Raw genomic sequence first — 24,185 nt, forward strand, 5'->3', positions numbered from 1 at the left:
CACAGGTGACCAAGCCCTGGATTTGTACCCAGGACCCCAAAGCTGTGAGGCCGATGCGCCAACCACACTCACGCGAACCACCCGTTTCTGATTTAAAAAGGAATTCCTCTTTTTCTTATAAGCCCTCTTTTTCTGCACAGGTTCCACAGTCTGTCATTTACCAGTTCCACTTGGGGATGCGTGTGTGTATTGACCTATTGAAATCGTTGCAGAGCAGTGTCTCTGTTGCCATGGCAATGCAGGCTTCTCTGTCCCTTTTCTCTCTCGGTGTTTCCCCACCCATTGCATTTCCCCTCACCACAGAGCGAGATCACGTGGCCTATGACGTCAAGCTGGAGGGGCAAGCAAGGGAGAGAGTTAGCTTGTGCGTGCGTGTTTTGAAAGAAACCCTTTTGCACGAACGAGAGGAGGCTCTGGAAGTCTGTTTTTCTATATGAGCTATTCAGCTCGTCTTCCTCCCCTCACATTTACTTCTGACTGCTGCTAGGTATCTTTCTGTTTTCCCGTTACTATTCGAGCCTGTTGCTTCCTCTCTTACCGCCTCCTCAAACTTAGTCTACTGCCGGAGTGTTGGGTGATGGACTGTTGACCAACTTGTGCGTCGCTACCAAGTGAGGTAAGCGTAATGTGTGTTTGTAGAATGTATTTTATCGATTAATATTGGTTCCACCGAGGAGCGCAGCAGAGCACTGACAAGGGTTCTGCTTTTTTGCATAGCTAGCGGTTTTCGCTAATTGTTCAGGGGGGTATGTATTCATTCCTTCTTATTAGTCTTCATTTGGTTAGCTAAAGCAGTGGTCCCCAAGCCCCGGTCTGTGGACCGGTACTGGTCCGCGAGCGACCTAGTGCCGGTCCGTTAGAGTAAAAAATATTAACGTTTTCAATCTCGCCTCCCTACTTGAAATGAGAAAAGTTGTTCTAATAATAATAATAAATAATTGCTATGATGCTTTTTTGCCGTCGTGGGTGTCGTTCGTGCACTGACCCCACCCCCACACAATTTTGTCTTAAGTTGTCGCCCTCCCCATTAGCCAGTCCGTGAGAAAGTAGAAGGAGCTTTACGGGTCTGCGGTGAGAAAAAGGTTGGGGACTGCTGAACTAAAGCACTTGATGATCGAAGATTTTCGAACAATCGATGATTAGATTGCTTTCAGCAGACGCAGGCTGATGTCTTTCAAAGCCACTGCAGGAAGTGATGGGGTTGGGGTGATGAGGGGTGTGGAGCCGAGTGTGATCATGATGGGGGCTGAGTGTCTTATGCGCTCTCTGGACACGAGTGATGGGATGCGCCACATGGCTTTTCGTCACAAAGCATTCTAATGTTAGTGGCAGTCGTGGGCCGGAGCTTCTGCTCCTGCCTGCAAGAAGACGGGAGGGGGGCCGAGCAGCTGCCACCTGCCCCCCTTGGAGAGAATGAAAAAGCATGAGTGGCATGCAATTCATGTCTCATAGTCTTCATGTCGATTTCAATGTTTTTGATTTGAAAGCAAACGACAAATTAAGAAAAAAATAAAGAATGTTTAACCCATAAAGAGCACAATTTTAACATTCGCTGTGGTGTACATAACCCTAAATGTGGTCTTTTGAAGAAAAAAACATTATCAATCATTATTTTTATGTTTTTATGAATAAATTAAATGAGATATTAACAAAAAAATCTAAATCAATGCTATTAAAATGGAATAATAACCAAATACACTGATAACACGCTAAAGTTGACCACACGCCCATGGTATTTATATTTTTGTGCCATTGATGGCGCTTGATGTCCAATCCATTTGATAAAACTTCAATGAGAATGACTTTTTTTTTCATTCATTCATCTTCCATACCCCCCATCCTCAAAAGGGTTGCAGGGGTTGCTGGAGGCTAACCCAGCTGTCTTTGAGCGAAAGGCAGACTACACCCTAGACTGGTGACCATTAAGTCGTAGGGCACACAGAGGCAAATGACCATCCGCACTCTCAATCATACCGCCACCAGCGGGAATCGAGCCCACGCTTGCTCACCCCGAACTCAGGCGAGTGAACCTCTATACCAGGGTTAGCGCGTCGGTCTCACAGCTCTGGGATCCTGGGTTCAAATCCAGGTCACGTCCACCTGTGTGGAGTTTGCATGTTCTCCCCGGGCCTGCGTGGGTTTCGTCTGGGAACTCCGGTTTCCTCCCACATTCCGAAGACATGCATGGTAGGCTGATTGGACACTCCAAATTGCCCCTAGGTATGGGTGTGTGTGCATGGTTGTCCGTCTCCTTGTCCCCCGCCTCTGGCCCAAAGTCACCTGGAATAGGATCCAGCACCCCTTGCGACCCGAGTGAGGATAAGTCGGTTCAGAAAATGAGATGAGAGGTCAAATTAAACATTGGTGGCCATAAATGGTACTGCAACCAGGATGAAAAGATTCACTAGCACAACATCGGCTTCCTCTTTGGGCTGCCAGATAAGTGCTTTGCAATCTACCTTTTGGTAAAAATGGGCCTGGTCTGCGTTTTGTCACAAATGGTTATTATAATATTGTTGCATTTAAATCAGAAAAGACAGAGACTAGCAAACACTAATGTTAGCATACCTGTCAACCTCTGCCGATAACTGCCCTTATAAATGATTATGATTCCCCTTACAAACCCCCAAAAAACCTTACAAACACCGTACGACTCGTACGGTGTTTGTAAGGTTTTTTGGGGGTTTGTAAGGGGAATCATAATCATTTATAAGGGCAGTTATCGGCAGAGGTTGACAGGTATGTGTTAGCAATGATCATGTGAACATAATTTATGTCAGTGGGGCTCACACTTTTTTGCTCCGAGATCTACTTTTCAATGAGACAACCTCCCGTAATCTACTTTATTGTTAGGGTTAGAATTTAGGGGTGAGCAAAGCAGTCCTGGGGGGGCTGCTGCAGGTGCAGATTTTTGTTCCACAGACTTTAACCAAAGGAGGTTGTGCTGAAACGAGAAGCACCTGACTCCAATCCACTGATTGCACTTCTAACATACCACATTTGTGGAAAGTTATCACACATGACTTACTGCAGGGTTGTTCAAAGTTTTTTGCTCCAAGATCTACTTTTCAAGGAGTTAACCTTCCACGATCTGTCTTTTTTACGGACCACTGACAAAGCTCAGCAATTATATAATGATATACCTCGCATTAGACACTGTCAACATGTATGGGCCATTTAATAAACAATGTACTGCAATTCTTACATATGCTTCCTTTAAAACCCACACTAACTCTTTCTTTGCTTTATCATCATAATCTTGAAAGGCATCACCCAGTCCAACTAAAAGAGTAGACCTCATCTCATGCTGCAGGAGTCTTAAGTGTCTTATTACAGATTTATATTTGTATTGTTAATCCCTAATTACAGGAGATTTGTGTCTAGTAATTTACAGTTTATCCCACAGTAGCCACTGGGTTGCAACTATTTTTAACCCCTGATTCCAGGTAGCAAGTGGTTTAGAATGACTAATGATTCTTTTCAATGTTTTACTAGTATAAAATGTATAGCATATTACAAAGTAATTGGATTTAAAAACAACATACAGTCCAATTTTTTTCAGGAATATTTTATAAGTGGATTAGTTCTATGAATGAACTGCCACCAGACAGACACCATACGGCAGCAGTAGCTTTATCAGACATCCTGCAGCCTCCTATCTGTTTATATGTATGTGCTGTCTGCATATACAGTGCTGTGAAAAAGTATTTGCAACTTCCTGATTTCTGTGTTTTTTGTATATTTATACATATAAGGTTTGAGATCATCAAACCAATTTTAGTATTTCACAGAGACAACCCAAGGAAATAGAAAATGTAGTTTCTAAATTCTTCTATTTACCAAGGCAGAAAAAATACAAATGTGTCTGGCCCTCTGTGAAAAAGTAATTGCCCCCTGAACCTAATAACGTGTTGTACCATCTTTGGCAGCAATAACTGAAATCAAGTGTTTAGGATAATTTGTGAGGAGTCTTTCACAATGCTTTGGAGGAATTCTGGCCCGCTCTTCTGTGCAGAATTGTTTTAATTCTGCTATATTAGAGGGTGTTCTAACATTAATAGCCCGTTCCAGATCACACCACAGCATTACAATAAGATTTAAGTCCGGACTTTGACTTGGCCAACCCAAAACCTTAACATAGGTTTTTTTTAGCCATTCAGAAGTGGATCTGCTGGTATGCTTTGGATCGTTGTCATGCTGCATGCTCCAAGAGCGCTCGAGTTTGAGCGCACAAACTGAGGTTCTCCTTCAAAATTTGCTGGTAGACAGCAGAATTCATTCTTCCAACAATGATAGCCCGCCGTCCTGGTCGTGAGGCAGCAAAGCAGCCCCAGACCATAACACTGCCACCACCATGCTTCATTGTTGGTATAGTGTTCTTTTGATGGAATGGTGTGCCATTTTTGTTTGCCAAATGTAACAGGCCGCACAACTTCCAATAAGTTCAACTTTTGACTCATCAGTCCACAGAATTTTCTTCCAAAAGTGTGGAGGATTATCAAGATGTGTTTTGGCAAACGTAAGTCGAGCCTTTATGTTCTTTTGGGACACCAATGGTTTTCGCCTTAAAACTATGCCTTGAATGCCAGCTTTGGCCTGTTTTTCTTTTAGTAGAGTCATGAACATTGACCTTCACTGAGGGCAGCAAGGCTTGCAATTATTTCTGTGTTTTTCTAGGTTCTTTTGTGACCTCCTGGATGAGTCTTCGTCACAGTCTTGGAGTAATGTTAGCTTGTTGACCACTCCTGGGAAGGTTTGCCATTGTTCCCAGTTCCCCTCCATTGTTGGATAATGGCTCTGACAGTGGTTCGCTAGAGCCCCTTGGAAATTGCTTTGTAATCTTTTCCAGAGTGATAGATCTCCATCAATTTTTCCGCATTTGTTTTTGAATTTCTTTGGATTGTGGCATGATGCTCTGATCTTGTAGCCTACTTCACTTTGTCTGACACATTCTATTCAAGTGTTTTCTTAATTCAACACATGTGGTGGTAATCAGGTGTGGGTGTGGCCTGTGAAATTGAACTCAGCTTTCCTACTTTTGTGATTAGTCACGGTTATTTTGTGATTTAACAAACGAGGCAGTTACTTTTTCACAAAAGTTAGTTTTTTTTCGCCTTGGTAAATACAGTGGTACCTCGTCACACGACCGCTCGTCATACAATATTCTCGTCTTACGACGGAAATTTCGATCGAATAATTCGCCCGTCATGCGATCAAAATTTCGTGATGCGACCAAGCTTTTTTGCATATCTTTCGTGTATAACAATATCTACGAGCACTGAACGATTAATTCAGACGAGTTTCTCCTCCTACGCATGGATCAGGAAACGCACAACGCGCATGCGCGGGCAAAAAGAGGGCTTTCTGGGTAATGAAGTATACTCGTGCACACAACGCCGACAGGCAATGGCACTCTTTCTCAGAATGAAACTTCATTACCCACAATCAATACGTGGGTAAGATGAGCTGTTGCATTTCCTGTTATTTTTATTATCTATTACGAGGAGTATTATATTACTTCTCGTTCGCTGCTCCTAAGAACATCAGCGGCAGTGGCTCGCAATTCCCTCTTTGTAATATTTCTGGTCGCAACTCTCTCTCATAGGCGCTGTTCAAAGCGGTTGCATACAGAGCCATTTCAACGAGGGAGTTGCGAGCCGGTCTTTATGAGCAGCGGAGCGATCGCTAAAATGTACTACAAGACTATTTCTCGTTGGCAAGTGGTCGTGGGTTATCCTATTGTGAGGACATTTGTGTGAATCAGTTTTGGAATATTTTGAAGGGAATATGTAGTACAACAGCAAATAGCCCATCGATAGCGAACGTGAGGGTGGAGGCGTGGCAAACCGCCAACCTGGAAAACGAAGGTAACAAAAGATTACAACAAAATTAGAATTCAGTTTTGTGTAAAGTTACATTAAACATATGTTTGAGTGTCTGTATTTATTAATCCAAGTTAATTTAAATTTGTTTGTTCCGTTTACGAGTGCGATGTCGTGGAAAAAAAACGAACCCCCACGCCCCCAAACGTCTCTGTCTCCCGTCGGCGAAATCTGCCCAATTTTAGTTAGATTAAACACATTTTATTACTGTTAAACAGCTAGTTATGTGTTACTTTGTTAATAGATGGCGAATTAGAAGAAATAAAACATTTTTTCCAATCCAATATCCTGTTTTTGGTGTTTTTTCAGAGAGTTGGAACGAATTAATTTGTTTTCCATTCATTTCAATGGGAAACGTCCGCTCGAGTTACGAGAATCTCGTCATACGATCTCAGTCTCGGAACGGATTACGATCGTATGTCGAGGTACCACTGTACAATCATTTAGAAACTGCATTTTCTCTTTCCTTGGGTTGTCTCTGTGTCATACAAAAATTGATTTGATGCTCTGAAACCTGTGTAATAAATTTGAAAAAAAAAAAAAAGAAATCAGGAAAAGGCAAATTATTTTTCAAGGCACTGTATGTGCATGTGTGCGCGTGCGTATGTATTATAATGAATGGTAACTAATGTGAATCTTCTTTAATAGTTTTTAATCACTTATGTGATGGCTGTGTTTTGCAGGTCACAAAAAGTAATGTGCGATTGAAAGATTAAACATAAAGTATTTGTGGTGTATTTAATGTTGTTTGAATGTATGTTTCTTGTTATTTAACACCATCTTATATTTCATTCAGTCATTCTCCATACCGCTTATTCTCACAAGGGTCATGTGGGGTACTGGACCCTATCCCAGGTAACTGAATTAGTGGACAACCATTCACAGTCATACCTCGAGGCAATTTAGAGTGTCCAATCAGTCTACCAGGAATGTTTTTGCGATGTGGGAGGAAACCAGAGTACCTAGAGAAATCCCACACGAGCCCAGGGAGAACAAACAAAAAGCAAACTCCACACAGGAAGGACCGAACTTGGGATCAAAACCTCGATCTCAGAAATGTGATGCCAACGTGCTAACCACTCATCCACCAGGCTGCTCCCCCAACTTATCTTTAAATAACATCCTTCAGATGCAATAAAAATTTGGCGGATAGCTTAGTTCACACGGCCATGCAACCTACAAATAGAACAGGTCCATATGCCATCTTGTGTGGATGCTCACCATTTATCATTCACAGGGCTATGGGTTGGGGCCAACCCATCACAGAGTGTCTCAATTGGGACAGCATGAATATAGTATATGTGATTTCTTGTGTAAAATATTATAAAATATACGTAGAGAAAACAAGTAGGACCCTCATAATTAGAATTAATGAACATTTAGAAAAGATACACAAAGTAAAGGATCCAACAATTTATAAAAACGTTTTAAAAAATGTGGAATTCGTAACTTTAGGTGTCAAGGACTAAAGAGTCAATACAGGTTTATTGGTCCAGAATTCAACAAATAAAATGAGAAAGTAGAAGGATTAGGAAATAAGGCACTTTACATCCTAAAGGTCTAAATGAGAAACAATAAGTCAAGGTCTCCTCTGAGCGGGACATTAATATATGCATACCTTCCTTATATATGAGCCTAGATTATTGATTCTTACATGTCTGGACGGGAATGTTTCTTCGGGGTCACAAGCATGGAAGGAATGAATTGTACACTGACCAATAATGGTTCTAAAAGTAATATCCCCCTTAGTTTTAGTCTCATGTATCTATTTATTTAATTATTTATTCCTTTATTCAAATACAACACTATTTCGGATGAGCTATTTAAGAGTTTATGCAGGGTTTTACATTAACTTTTTAAGCCAGCTGCCCATAGGGCAGGTAACCCATCTATCTTACCTGCCTGAGGTCGCAATCCACCTGCCTTAATTTTATGTTTACGAGGACCGGTATAAAGACAATGAGCAGACGAAATCCCAAACCGAATATGATAGATGCGCACTGGCCTGCATAAAAAAACTAATATTCGTTGCAAAATGGCAGCGCCTTTAAGAAAACATAGACAAATATTTCACACGAGCAGCAGAAACACGAAAATGTGTCAAAAATGGGCATGAAACAAAACAGACGAAGCGATTGTGATTTTCCTAATTTATTTTACATCACAATCAAAACGTTACTTTCCCTTTCGGGCAGCTGTCAGAATCTAATTAGCTGGCCGAAAAGAGTATTTGGCTGTCCCAGGCATTCGGCCAGTCAATAATGTCGAGCCCTGTTATGATTTTAAAATAGGTTATTTTCCTATTTTTGCATCTATTCTGTTTTACGAGCGTGCGGTGACGATGTTGTATTTTTGAAATCTCTCACCTGCTGTTTATGTATCAAAAATATCTGGAGATTTGGACGATACTTACTGTGAGGCTTTTTCGCACTTTCATTTTGGCACTAATGTCATTGGCACTTAAATATATTCATATGATTTTAACATAAGCTCTTAAATATAAGTAAACCCCACGGCTCCCTCTTTGAGGTGTCAGATTTGGATTTTAGCACCCTTTCTCCACTATCCATTGAATGGAAATTCTTTGACGTAACACTATGTTTTTCAACTTCTAAATTCTAATAGTTTAAGGTGACTTGTACTAATTAAGTGATTTTACAAAAAGTACAAAACAACAATAGAAATAAATTATTCTCCCCGCAAATGAAAAAGTCTTGTGTAAGGACGGAACCCCCCCAAAACTTTTTAACACTAGGTTTAATATATTTTGGGTTTCTGATATGACGTTCTCACATGGATACATGTGTGTGCACATGCAGGTACCGCTTGTGGGACATGCATACTTAAAAACATCCGAAAAATGAGCCACATACTCGAGGGTTCCCATACACATTCTTCTGGTTCTAGTTTGAAGTACTCGGTACTAGTCTCGGGACCTAACCACAACCAACCCTGGGCCACTAGCCCAAAACTCGACTGGAAACCTGGACTCTTCTATACCTTGCACTGGTCTTGTGACTCAACCAATATGGGTCCCTTGGCCTAATCTTAACCAAAATTCCTAATCTCAACCAATGCAAGGCACTTTTACCTAATTTTAACCAAAGTTTCTAATCTCAATCAATACGAGGCCCTTTGGACTAATCTTAACCAGAGTTCCTAATCTCAACCAAAATTCCTAACCTTAATCAATAATGGGACCCTTGGCCCAAGTCAAACAGAGAACATAGATTTTAACCATTATCTTTATAAAAATAATCTTTTATCTTCCCTTCACAGAGAGGTTGTCTCCGTTACGGGACCCCTGACCCTCGCAACTGAATGTTCAAGGGACATCATTCATCATCACTATCTTAACAAACACCTTTCTTAAAATCTTAATAAATCTTACGCAGGCTGCTTTGGGACCTAGTCCGAACCAGCATATCCCCGTATGCACCAATGATAAAGATGAATTTAAACATATATACAGAAATTTCACTACCACACTAAAGGAAAAAGAAATAAAAGATTCAAATTCAGCGTATGGCCAGTGCATATAAATTGTTCTTTTGGAGAGTGTATTTTTCATACAACTGCAATTTATCTTTAAATTATAAAATGTAATTACTGTTAAAGAGGCGGCTGAGTGATTAATACGTGGCTCTCGAGCTGCTTGCGGCTCCCTGCCAAGATGAATGCGGCCAATGTTCCCTTTAAGCTGCGCATGTACGCAATTGCGCACTACTCTCGTGTTCTCCGCGCACAGCAAACAAATGCAGTGCACAAAATAAAATCCAACCTGAATTGTAAAAAAAATAAACACATTACAGTTTTTTCTATGCCATTTTGCACCACAACTCAGAGAGTGGCAGCCTGTCACTCACTATCGACAAGAAACAGTAATTATGGATAAAACTATGACACTGTGTCCAGCCAATGATATGATGCGGTTCAAGTCACGTGAGTTTACTTCCGCGTCATGAGTAAATGTTAACGACATTGATTGGCTGCATTAGTTATGCGAAGGTGCCTGTGTTTTGTGGATTAGCATATAGCTAACGGTTCGGTGGAGCTGCTGCCAACCTTTTATCATGGCGAAACGACCGGGCTGTGGCAGAGCCACTCAAAAAGCCAAAGTGAAAAAGAAAGCTGTCCCAGCCAACTACGGGCACCAGGTGAGGTACACCCTGAATTAGTGGCCGGCGAATCGCAGAGCACAATGGGACGGACAAACAGTCATGCTCACACTCATACTTAGGGGCAATTTAGAGTGTTCAACCAGCCTACCATGCATGCTTTTGGGGTGTGGGTAGAAACCGGAGTACCCAGAAGAAACCCAGGCAAACTCCACATAGTGAGGACCTGAGACCTAACCCCCCTCGACCCCAGAACTATGGGGCCGATGTGGTAACCACTCGTCTACTGGGGTGCCCATATTGTATACAATAAAAATGCTATTCAACCGAAGCAGAAATTAATGTCCACATACTATGGTTTACTTCCCATATTGCAAATTTCTGTGAAATGTCATCCTAAAACTGGGCTTTATTTCCCACCTCTTATATTACATGTACAAATCAGAGATGCAATATTTACTTAAAATACGGACTGGGCACCACATTTTCTGTAGTTGAATTGCAAGTTCGACGTTTATCCCAAAAAGACCACAATTTAGGATGAACTTCTTTATGTTTCCATAACATCCTGTTTTGCACTTAAGCGGGTTTCATGTAACACTAGTGGAAACTAAGTTGAAGACAGTTTATGTAACCACTAATTTATGACCACAGTCAGAAAAAACCAATGGAAAGAAAGTGTGAGAAGGAAAAAGGGAAATGAACAGATAAGAGCAAAGACAAATACTCAAGGGAGTGAGTTTTAAACTCATTCCTTTCAAAGACTGAATAGCGTGTCAGACCTACATAATGTGTCTGACATGAGAAAAAGAAAGAAGTTGGATGAAAAATCACAATATATTCTTTATGTGGAACCTGTGAGGGTAAACTAAATCCATTCCCCGATGCTAGTTAATCTTAAAATTGTTGAGATCATGAAATAATGTTCCCCTTTGGAAGTAATGGTAGTGGGAAGTAGATTGATTTTTTCTTATATACGTATTACAAGTTTACAATTGAGTTAAACACTGTTAACATTATGTCAACACCAGAAACAATGCAAGACTCAAGAGTTTATTGATGAAGTTGTAATGTGAAAGTTGATTGAGTTCCAACCAAACCATGTATGGCGCAGTCATAAATAAACATACAGTACATTCCAGTGTAATCGCATGACTCTATTTAAACAGTCACAGAAGCACATGTGGACTATAAAATTCACTGGATTATAAGGCGCACCATAAATGAATTTTTTTTTATCAAACACACCAGAATATAAAACTAGTGGATTAATATACTGCATTTTTCATTTGTTTTTCATCTTTAACATAGTAATTATGACTTTGTTCATAAATGTACATCTGGAGGTATTTATTATTTGTTTGATGAATGAGCATTGTGTTTCTTGATGACTTCACTGGTACAGTATAATAAAGATTATGCTCCAACAAAAAAACATTAAGGACAAACAAAATTCTTACACACTGTCATCTATGAAAAATATGAAGTATTTTAAGTTAGCATTTTTTAACTCTTCAAAAAGATCCAATATTCTTATTTAGCAAATATTCATCAACAGTGTCATAGAAGCTTTTTTCAGTGTATTCCACAACTGTCAAAACGGGCTCCTCTGTAATTGTGTTTGGCACTTACCCCTTTGTTAAACATGGATTTCAACACAATTCACTGACCTTTCATAGTTTCCTTCCTTTGTCCCCAAGGTCATCTTTTTTAAGCACTTTAAAGCTCCCTGAAGCTCCTGAGTCTTAGAGGGACCATGTGACCAAGATGGTCAATTTTTCACTAACAAACTCATTGTCTATTTTTTGCACAGGGAAATTTAAATTGCATTCATTTTCATTAATATCAATCAATTTTAGAGGAATCTATAAATCGCGAACCTGACCCCAACAGGTCTCATAAAATTGGACACACCCCTATATCTCTTGTCAACCAGGGCATTGCAAGCGTTCTCTAGTAAGACACCGTGGAAATCCACGTCATGTTTTTGAAACATGAACACAGTTCTGGGGCCGAGGGTTCGATCCCTGGTCAGTCCTCACTGTAGGGAGCTTGCATGTTCTCCCCAGGCTTGCGTGGGTTTTCTCCGGGTACTCCGGTTTTCTCCTACATCCCAAAAACAGGGTAGGCTGATTGAAAACTCCAAACTGCCCTTAGATATGAGTGTGGCCTTGAATGGTTGTCCGTCTCCTTGTGCCCTGCGATTGGCTGGCCACCAATTCAGGATGTACCAGTGCCTCCATGACCCTTGTGAGTATAAGAGGTTCAGAAAATGAATGAATGAATAAATAAATTATTTTTACATCTCAGGCAATCCATAATCACATAACTTGCAATAAATAAATGTGCACCAACTTCAACTGATAGCAGAAAAGTGAAAACTAGAAATACTCACCCTGTTCATAGCAGACAAATACATTCATTCATTTTATGAACCGCTGTATCCTCATTAGGGTCGTGGGGGGTGCTGGAGCCTGTCCCAGCTGACTTCGGGCCAAAGGCAGGGGACACTCTAAATCAGTGGCCGGACGATCGCAGGACACGAGGAGGCGGACAGACCATTCACACTCACACTCATACCTCGGGAAATTTAGAGTTTCTATTCAGGCTACCATACCTGTCTTTGGAATGTGGGAGGAAACTAGAGTACCCGAAGAAAACCCACACATGCACAGGGAGGACAAACTCCACACAGGTGGACTGACCTGTATTTGAACCCAGGACCCCAGAGCTGAGGCCGACATCCTATGAATTGTTTGTCAATAGTTCATGTCGTAACAAAGTGATAATGTCTCAAAAAATACACAAACTAAATCCTGACGCTTTAGATATTTTCATGTCTTGTACTGTTCTGTTCTTCAAATCAGATTTTTTATTAATACTTAGAAGTTCAAATCTAGTGTTCTATGCCAGTTTTGTTATATAAAACCTAAATCGGGTACACTATACGGCCAGTCCAATGATGATTGGTAGGGATTCAGAATAATAGACTACAATAAATATTTTTGTTAACTAGTTGCATTTAGAACTGAGTGTTCCTCAAGGTGCAGAGCAGCTCTTGGCTACAACTGGAGTAAATGAGTCACAAAATTGGATTAGATTTTGCTGCCCAAAATGAATGCCTGTGACTTACTGAGATGTTTTACAGACATCAAAAACCCGAGAGCATAGCTTCTTTCTTGAGCATATCTAAAAATATTTACAAATCACTTGATTTCTTTATCAGCCGAGGACCATGCTCTCTTAAGGTCACATGTGTAAAAATCATACAAAAAACGATTGACTAGAATCAGTATGTTTGCATAAAACTGCATGTTGCTATGCCACAAAGCTTATGAGAGTCTTTTGTACGTTGTTGCCTTACGTGCATTATTTGTGTGTTCTAAAATGTGCCCCTGTGTCTAATCCACACTGTTCATTGATATTTACGCAGCCCTACTGTCAAATAACGAAAAGGCTTGGTTATGCCTTGATGCTGCTTTTCTTGACCTGGCAGAAATGGTCTTGGATCTGTGCGTGGTGCAAAGAATTGAATTGAATGTCACATGAATAAGTAGTCAGGTACAAAAGTGACTAAAGTTGTTAGCAGCCAATGGAGTCTTAGTGCAGGTGCAGATAAGAAATTAGACTTGATTAAATCCTCCTAGGTGCAGAACTCGAGTTGAGTATGGTGACTGGTCTTGGGAAGAATCTGTCCTTGAGCTTGTTTGTTTTGTTATGGTCCTGTAGCGCCTGCCAGAGGGCAGCAGGTTGAAGAGATGGAAGCGGGGATGTGTATTGTCTTTTATGATGCCTTTTGCCCTTCCTAGGCACCTTGATGTGTAGATGGTGGACAGGGGAAAGAGGGGGGGAGTTGGTGATCTGTGTTGTCCAGTCTCATTCTCAGTCTGGGTGCCAGTCATCCGTAGTAGGTCTTTACTTAGGACAATGAACCATAACACAAAAAACACTCAAATGGCTAAGAACAAAACATTGAACTATTCTAAAATGGGTTTCTTTGAGCCCTTCGTCTTAATGAACATGTATGGAAGCAGTTGAATCGTGTAGTTTGGAGTGTTTATACTTAATTGCTGAGACAACTGTGGCAATTACCTTATTGATCTACTTACAAAATTAATTGGTTCCAGAACTTTTTTCATACGTTGAAATTTTTGTAAGTATAGCAGTACTTTATATGTAAATTCTCTAAGTCGTTCCACAGTCCTCACAAAACTACCAACTGAAATTGATCAAAGTGTGCAGATTTTGTAGGAAATATATTAAGAAAAATGGAAATACTTTAAGTACCGTACTCACAGTGAAAATATTTCCTCTCCACTTCATTTAAATGAAATAAAAACAGGTTATTGGGAGCTTTAGTTAAAGTCTTTTTCTTCATATTTGAAAGGCATTGGATCATCTTTTCACGAGGAGCTGTTGCGAGAGGTGTGTGTAAGGAGCAAGCTAACGTTAGGCGGCACCCAAAGCATATAAATACACATTTAAATAACACCAAATTCATTCATTCTTTCATTTTCTGAACCACTTATCTTCACAAGGGTCACGGGGGTGCTGGAACCTATCTCAGCCAACCAACCAAACTCTCGTAGGTGGGGGACACCGTGAATTTGTTGCCAGCCAATCACAGGGCACAAGGAGATGGACGAACCTTTTTTGCAGGAGGACGTGCATTTTTTACTCCAAATCTGAAAGTTTATTTTTCTTGTTTTATAATGCTTTGTTAAGATGTTAATTGGGATGTGGTTGAGACACTAAAGCTTATGACAGAAAGTGAAGCTGTCCAGCCCTCTGTATTTTCAGAAACAACAAGTTTTAGAGTAATCCAGTCTCCTGACCTCCCCTGATGTGACTTCCGTCCTATTGGTTATTTTCCATGATGCTATATCCTGTTTCTATTTTTTCCTGCACAGGAAGCAAGGAGAGGTCTGGTCACTCCCTTAGGCATACTTAATGAGAAACATTGGTAGGTTCAGATTTTGCCTTCAGGCTGCTCTCTTTTATTTATAGAATGCACTACTACTCGTAATCAACCAACACATCTTCATTTTTGTGCACTTACTATAGTTATTCTAGTTATAAGTTGTACTGTAACATGTTTTTTGCACCACCATTTAATGCCATGGTTTTTTATTTGAATCAATAGGCTGGTGGTAGTAGAGCAAACTGGATTACCAAACCTGTAATTTTCTTAGCAGTGCTACTGAGAGTGTTAGCCTTGACCAGTGTAACGACGTTACATGCGTTATGTTACATAACAAAACTACTTTTTTTGCTGTACCGATATTTAAAACTCTTTACTTACTTTTTACAACACTGGCCACAACACTTGAAAAGTAATATTCATAGCTTTCTATCTCGTTTTATTCTCATTACCAAAAAGAAAACAATGACACATTGTATGCAGGTTTTACAAGCATTTTACTTGAATTGTACAAGCTCATGCCTCACCCTCATCTTCACAACCAATGTACTTGAGTTTTTTTGCCATAAAGAAAACAATGACACATTTTATGTGATTTATAGAAGCGCATCTTCACCCTCATCTTCACAACCAAGTGTGTCATGTCAGGTTGACCAAAGCCACAAAGACACGGAAACCAAACTCATTACTGCTAATATTGGTAGTACAAACAAGTACCAAGTCAACTCATCTGATTCCTTTACCGTTCCAATGTTCAGTGGTACCTCGACTTACGTATGATTCTACATATGAAATTTTCAAGTTTGATGTGCAAATTACTGTTCCAATATACAGAAACAAGATCCAAGTTACGAAATCCTCCAAAGCGTCAATATATTTACTGATCCGTTATTTTATTTTGAAATTGTCGCTGTAGCATTGCCTCCTGATTGACAATATCCCTACACTCCTCTGGCCTCCCATTAGCTGGCCTTTTTTGTTGAGTGTGGTAAAAGCTTTATTTACAATTAATGAAATAAAGAAGCAGGCCCTGTTATCCATCCATGACTGATATTGTAGGCCAATACAACTGTACTCAACTACCATCGCTACGACATTGTAGCAGAAGGAAGCATCATAAGCGACGACTTCTAAACATAGCTATGATTTAAAAAAAAAAAAAAAGAGGTCGTCCCTAAACATTGAGGTGGAGAGACTGTTACTCCTTTGGATACAGGTCGATTATTTTGGAAAAATAATCTATTTAAGACTAGTTTGTTTTGTTTGGGCGGGCCAGCGGCTGTGTGCTTAGGGCATCCGCATCGGCTTCGCAGTTCTGGGGCCAAGGGTTCAATCACAGTTGGGTCCTCAGTGTGGTATTGCAGTTTATAGTTAGTTTGAGGGCGCTGCCCATACAAGTGTGGATGACGTCAACATCACCATGGCAACTACTTGGTAGAAATCATGGGAGTTGTAGTTTAAATAGAAAAGCCTCTGAATGTCTACGATTCATGAACATCCAGCTGAGGCACATAATTGAAGGACGAGGGGTCACCTTATCTTTTTAATGAATCATATCATTAGCCTAAATCCGGCCCAACGGGTAAGTTGTTAGCGCATTGGCTACACAGTTCAGGGGTCGAGGGTTAGATCCAAGGTTGGTCCTCACTGTGTGGAGTTTGCATGGGCTTGCGTGGGTTTTCACCGGGTACTCAGGTTTCCTCACACATCCGAAAAACATTCATGTGCGCTGGTTGATTTCTGAGTTGCCTTTGAGTGAGTGTGAGTGTGAATGGTTGTCCGTGTCCTTGTGCCTTGTGATTGGCTTGCCACCGATTAAGGGTGTCCCTCGCCTGGTGCCCGTAGTTAGCTGGGATAGGCTCCACCAACCTCGTGACCCTTGTGAGGATAAGCGGTTCAGAAAATGAATGAATGAATGAATTTGATGTTGATTAGAAGTGTGTTTATATGCATGTGTTCGTGTGCTTCATGTGCTGCCTAACGTTAGCTTCCTCCTTACACTTATACACATCCACAAATAGAAAATGTTTTTGCATGCTTCTTGTTCATTTTAATATATTAATAAATCATTTTCTACAAGAGAAAGAATTGCCTTTATTGTTTATCTCACATCTTTTATGCAAAATTGGGACACTGATCATTTTAAAGGTTTGAGTTGGTAGTTTTTTTGTGGAACAAATTAAAGGATGTACAAATAAAATCCACCTTACAAAACATGTCCTGGAACTAATTAATTTCAGAAGTAGAGGCGCCCCTGTAATTGCCTTAAGTCTATGTGGGAATAAGTTGAGGTGATGCTGAATGTGTTGATACTACATCCTTCACATTTTTTTTACTTTTAATTTAACGATTATATAATTTGGCTGTAAATGAATACAATAATGCTGCTCTAAAAGTGTTTCATGTTTTTGTTTTGTAAAATACCACTATCCTTTTAGTGATGGCGAGTGCATGTGCAAGATTCCTGTTCAATCCAAATCAATGATGTCAATGACGACTCTTGCTTTTGCATTGTTACTATAACAAGCTAATGGAGTAGGGAGACCATTTCAAGTTATGGTTACCCTCCATTCAGCTTTCGCCTGGTCACCAGAATATTGTCAGAATTTTTCAAGGAATTTGACTTAAAGAGAACCTTCAGAACACATGTAACTGAAACCCAAAGTATTAATGCTCTGCTACGGAATTATTTTCATGTACGGTTAAATGTATGGTGGGGAGAAAAGGTTATTTTCAATGTAACTATAGTATATTCACAGCCGCAGTATATTCGATTTTTAATTCGGTGCTAGAGTTGGATGTGTATCATTCAAAAACATTTCTGAGCCCCTTTCTTCGCTCGGCATTCCCAAAAAAACAGCACCTCTACTTACACAGGCTGCTACATCCGAAATGTTGAGGTTATAAAAAGATTTTGGAAAATTTTGTCCAAAGATACGAAAAAAATCTGAACTAAATCAAACATCCACTGAAATATAAATATACTTCCTGTATACATGTTTTTTTAAATTGTCGTGTTGCTTTCCCATTGGATTTCCCAAAACCTTGCTGGTCTCCCGTTGGCTAGACAAAAGCTGCATCCCCTGATGCTGTAACCGAGGTTAGCGCCGTGGCAGTGGATGCGAGAGCAAGCCCGTTAAGGGGTAGAGGCCACCGGTTGCGACATATGGGAATGATGCCAGTCTGACCTGAAAACTACGCACTCCAGGTGGACGCTAAAGCTGGCCGGAAATGGAGTACTGGTCACCGTCAGTTTGAGCGAATTAGGTCGACCAAAAGCTCCTCTTCCATGCACTTTTTCATCTTTTTCTGGGACAATGGTGGAGCAGTTCTGGCTGGTGGTGATTTCCTGATTTGTGTCCCTTTGACCTTCATATTAGTATACTTTTATATTTTTAAACGGTTTATGGTGTATTAAAGATTGTGAACCGAATTATGTGAATTCAATGTAAATTATGTGTCCATGAATTCCTTTTTCATAAAACCTATTCTGACAAGGGTAGCGGAGGGTGCTGGAGCCTATCCCAGCTATTTACACAAAATCACTTCTGTAACGAATTAATTTTCTAAGTAGAGGTGCCACTGTATTAACATGGTACACCCTGTTTATCATTGCCAATAAACTCTAAACCCTTTATATGTAAAAGTTTTAATCTATGTATGACAGCCAATATATGCAAAAACTAAAGTCCTCCCACCCTAAATGCAGGGTGCCGGGGCCAGGCTGAAGTCCTGCAAATAGCAGAAATACATAAATAATAGTTTTTCCTAACACCCTTTTGATATATTTTTCTTTTACTTTCCTCTCCCATACAACACATTGAGAATCACTGATGTTGCGCCTTTTTTCATTTCAGCTTTCACACGAACTGTCATCACAATAGGCTGCCTGCTACTCACCTCACGTACCTTCGCCCACACATCACCTACACACCCACACATGTAGACACTCAAGCAGTCGCAGCATTTGTTTTAACTGCAAGTAGAGAGTGTACTCATGTATAAGTGGATGAACATGTCAGTGCATTCAACCAGAAAGCTCATCAATGGTTATGTGATGTGAACACTGTGTTGCTATGGTTACTGCCTTAAAAGATGGTGGTGTAAGTTGCAGTACAAGGCATAGGTATGGAAATGGGTACAAGAGAAAGAAATACATGATTTTTGTTCAAGAGATCTTATTACAATTGTTGCTTTTATACTACTGCTTTTTCTACTTGTTTTGGAAGTTTTCATGTACATTCTTGCTGAGATGTGCAGGTGTGATTTAGGTCTATTGCTGAAGAATATTTTATTGGATGGCATACTACCGTTGAATTGAAAGGTTCTGTGGAATACTACAGCAGGTGACTTTAAAATGAAAGCAGACTGTATTTTGGTTACAAATTCATCCATAAACTAACTTGACCCAAAGAGGGCACACCACCTTTTCCAACTAATGAGCATGGTGTTAGATTTGGATGTGCTGATTCTCATCTCAACCCCTTCACACAACAGTTGCAAACCACTCCAGTGAGAGTTGAAAATTGTGGCCAGATGAAACCAACAGAACTATATCATTTGCAAAATCAGAGATGCAATAACAAGGACACATAAACGGACCCCTCTCTGACACAGTTCGGTCAGACAGGGAAAACCTGTTCCAGGCCATGCTTCTTTTATTACAGTCTAACTCACAGTCATTCTGGTTTGATTCATCCATTCATCTCTACCCATTATTCTCACAAGTGTCACAGGTGTAATTGGGCCTACAGAAGTCGAGTAAGGCATCGTACAGCTTGAATTGATTGTCAGCCAGTTCCTGGGTACAAGTTGACAAACAACCATTGACACTCACGTTTCACACCTACCGACAACTTGGAGTGTTCATTCAACCTACGATGCATGATTTTTAGGGAATAGGGGGAAACCAGAGTACTTTGAAAAAACTCACATAGGCACCGGTAAAGAGGAAAGATAGAGCCAAGACTGCTTATCTCAAAATTGTGAGCCTGACATGCTTAGCAGTCATCTACTGTGCAGTTTGATTGATTTGGTAGGTATTAAAAAGTTTTTTGTCAGAAAAGTCAGTGTCCTATTTTTAGCCATGGCCCATACTTTATCAGAGCTGAAATTACACTACATTTTCCTTTGTAACACTGTAAACTATGCTACGAACAAAAACATTACCATGTTTGGCTGCTTACTATGCACTTTGACGAACAGTAAATTTTCCTTTTGAAGTTTTTCTCGAGAAGGACTAACAGATGTGTTTGGCCGATATGCAGCTATATTTGGGAGCATTTTACGTGCAAGTGTTTCTAAATTAAGAGCAGAATGAAGCTGCATGCAAGTGTTTAAATGCAAAAGGCTTCTGTGGAAGCATCAGGTTCACAACTTAAAAATGCTGTAAGATCATTTTGATGATTTTCTTAACAGGAAGGATGGAACCTGAGCTTGAACCCTCGATTGCTTTACAGTAATACCATGACATATGAGTGTCCCAACATACGAGAAATTTGCGATATGAGGAAAACTACGAAACAAATTTGAGATACGAGCATATAAGAAAGACGGTTCCCAAAGCAGCCGCCATGCATCCGAATATGCAAGAGAGTGCTTATGAGAACAGGATCGCTCTGTATTTCTCGCCGCATCTCCCTCCCGTAAAGATATCTACGAGCACCGGCCGTACAGGTTGCATTTTTTGCATTAATCAGTGCAAAATTAAGGGAAAACAATGGGTCCAAAGCAAGCCAGTGCAATGAAGGGCTAATCATCATTTCCAAGCTGCGCAGTGACATTCATAACGAGATGGAGAGCCTTTGTTTCATATGGTTAAAAGATAAACAGTTAGTGGGAGATATCTTAAGCGAGTCGATAATCTGCGAAAAAGCCAGCGGAATCTACATGGACTTGAAAGCAAAGCAAGCATTTAAAAAAGACACCACCAATTCAGGATGTCCCCTGCCCCGTGCCCAAAGTCAGCTGGGATAGGCTCCAGCACCCCCCGCGAGCATTGTGAGGAAAGTGCGGTTAAGAAAATAAATGAATGAATGTTTGTGTTTTATTATTATTATCATTATTTTCTATAGCTAAATCATTGAAAAATTTGAGATTCATTTCTTAATGTTCTTTGACTAGCTCACTATCCTTAGTTATCATTTATGTCTGCTGAGATATGGGTGAGCATAAGCATTAATATTGTCCAGCCCACTTCATCGCACAATCCAAAGTTCCCCATCAAAAGGCGGGAGTCCATTACAATGAGTCAAGATCAGGAAATGTTGCAATAGGCAACCAAAATGGCTACAGCTCAATTTACAGGAATGTTCACTTCCCACATTAGTTACCCACATACTCACAGATAATGTAAGCAAAACCGTGTGAAACTATGCTGCAGACTGGCATTAACATTCAAATTGCCCCATTATTTACGTATACATTATTTACGGAGTTGGATAAAGTAGTCTAAAAAAAAATCTCAACAAGAAGCATAGTTAAATTAGTAGAACTATACATTTCTAATAAAAAGTAGGCTCACAATTCTAAAGATTATGAATGACATTTTGTGATTTCATTGAACTTTGTCTGTTGGATCAGCCACCTCGTGGTGTAGAGGTTCACTCCCCTGACTTCGGGCTCGATTCCCATTGGTGGCGGTGTGATTGTGAGCGCGGATGGTCGTTTGTCTCTCTATGTTCCCAACGACTGACTGGCGACCAGTCTAGGGTGTACGACTCTGCCTTTCGTCCAAAGTCAGCTGGGATAGGCTCCGGCAAACCCCTGCAACCCTTGTGAGTTTGCGCGGTATGGAAGATGAATGAATGTCTGCTGGATTTACGCACATATTATCCGACCTACCAACATGGTGTATGGACAAGCTCAGTGTCAATGGTAAATGGGGTGCTTGGATAGCATGCCTGCCAAAAAACCCACAAACCCTGCAAACAGATTTATGGGACGTGATGTGTGATGTGAAAATGGGGTACTCTGTATATGGATTAATACCATATTTGAAGTGTGTTCAACCAAATAAACCTTACTTTGCTTTGTTGTTTCAAATGTGGAATTACTTCCCATTATGTTGTGTTTACAACAAAACTGTCCTCAATAGTGTGAATTTACTATTCAAAGCTATGCCTTGATATCCACTAGATGCCAAAATTAATGCTTTTCATTTTCTGTGTCCTCTAGTCGTGAGCCTACTAATTTAAGGACTGTCTGACATGGGGAAGCAGAACAGCAAGCTGCGTCCTGAAGTGATGCAGGACCTGCTGGAGAGCACCGACTTCACTGAGCATGAGATCCAGGAGTGGTACAAAGGCTTTTTGCGGGATTGCCCTAGTGGAAACCTCTCCATGGAGGAGTTTAAGAAGATCTATGGCAACTTTTTTCCTTATGGAGATGCTTCAAAGTTTGCAGAGCATGTCTTTCGCACTTTTGATGCAAATGGTGACGGGACAATAGACTTTCGGGAGTTTATTATTGCTTTAAGTGTGACATCACGTGGTAAGCTGGAGCAGAAGCTGAAATGGGCCTTTAGTATGTATGACCTGGATGGAAATGGATACATCAGTAGATCAGAAATGCTGGAGATTGTGCAGGTGAGAAAATAATCTTATCATACCCAGAGGCTAAAATGCAGAATTGATTATTATTTATTGATTTTTTTTATAATTTCCATTCTTATTTTATGTCTATGTGGTTGTTGATCCTTACAGTAAAATTAGCAATGCTAAATGCCAATACAATGATTTTAGCAATTGTAAATGAGAATATTTGTAATAGATCATTTTTTAGATAAGGGGTAGCAATAAAGAGGACAGTTTTCTTCCAATTTACCAATAGCCACTGTGAAAATACAGAAATGTATTACATTAACAGAGTAAAAACACTCGGTAGTGATTTTACCAGGCTTTCAATGCACTCCCTCTGAAACACAGCTTTTAGTCTCACATCTCTCGTATTAGCAAACAAGCTCCGCCATTCGCACTGACTAACGGGAAAAAAAAACATTGAAAGAAATGCAACGCTCCGCCCAGTACTCGTAGAGACATTACACGAGGGCGTTGCGACCAGAAAGACAGTGGCCATGATGTTCTTAAGAGCAGCGTCTCGCGTCTGCTGTATGCTCGTATATCAAAATTTGTCTCGTATCTCAAGATAAATATTTGCTCAGAATTTTACTCGTATCTCAAATTGCTCGTATGTCGAGGTATTACTGTATACTACTACAGAAGCAGGACTCAAGTTTGGATGTGAGTTCTGAGTGAGATTTTACCAGCTGCACAGTGCAGTGCAGTAATATGAAAGTTTGACAAATAAGGCATAGATTGATATGGACAAAAAAATTCTTACAAATGTACTGCTCCTGAGTGTTTGTTATTTCAGTGTGTGCGTGCGTGCTGCGTGTACGTGAGAGTGAGTGAGTGAGTTTAATCTTTTGTGTGTTTCTGGCCTACTTTGAAGCTTTTAGAATTGGGCTGTGCAGACCTTTTAATAGTTTGACTCCTGACTTGGGGTGTTTTGACAAAATCTATTGGAATATTAGGGGAAAAAATGGATTTTTCCTCCTCAATAAATGTATTATACGGTATATTATATGATATCCTCTGGTGAACTAGAAATATTTGACACTATTTGCGTAACTGATTGGAGGAGAAAATCTCCCACCGGAGCCAATTCTCATGCCAGGTGAAGTGAACGGTGGTCCTTAAACTTGCAGTAAAGGCTAAAAAATTGAGAACATTGAGGCAGTTTGATGAGCAAAACTTCCAGGTCACTTGATGCTATCTATCAGAATCGTTTGATACAAGGGCAACAGAAACTCAAATGACCACTCGTTACAACATGCCAAACTTGGAGAAAATGCGTTGCAGCAGCACAAGTGCAGGTACCACTCGTGTCAGCTTGAATCAGTTGGGCCAATCTGACCTCAGGCATCACCACGACATTTTCAGGCCACAAGTCTGCTGTTCACTGCATGTTTTTTTATTTTCAGACCATTCTCTGTAAACCCTAGAGATGGTTGTGCGGGATAATCCCAGTGAATCAGCAGTTTCTGAAATACTCATCCCAGCCGGACTCGGCCATGCCATGTTCAATTCTATTATGTAAAATATAAATTTTCTATTAAATATGTGCAAAACACAATGAGGAAAAAAAGATAAAATTGTTTATGAAGCCATTCAAATTAATAAGACTTGAAAATGTTTGGCAACAGGGTAAACCAAGGTACACATGCACGTCAACACACAACTTTTAATTACGTCATGTTTGGTG

The 24,185-nt window shown here is 40.2% G+C and overlaps 1 protein-coding gene across 1 annotated transcript in view; it reads left to right on the plus strand.

Moving 5' to 3' along the window:
• Positions 1–298: 298 nt before the first annotated feature.
• The window catches only part of ncalda (neurocalcin delta a), a 33,898-nt gene continuing 10,011 nt past the window's right edge, over positions 299–24,185 (plus strand). The window contains exons 1-2 of the mRNA XM_077598686.1: positions 299–616; positions 22,098–22,507. Coding sequence (XP_077454812.1) covers positions 22,130–22,507 — 378 coding nt within the window. The 5' untranslated portion in view covers positions 299–616; positions 22,098–22,129. The remainder of the gene's footprint in view (positions 617–22,097; positions 22,508–24,185) is intronic.

Source organism: Stigmatopora argus, chromosome 4, assembly GCF_051989625.1.
Source record: "Stigmatopora argus isolate UIUO_Sarg chromosome 4, RoL_Sarg_1.0, whole genome shotgun sequence".
Classification (NCBI taxonomy): Eukaryota; Metazoa; Chordata; class Actinopteri; order Syngnathiformes; family Syngnathidae; genus Stigmatopora; species Stigmatopora argus.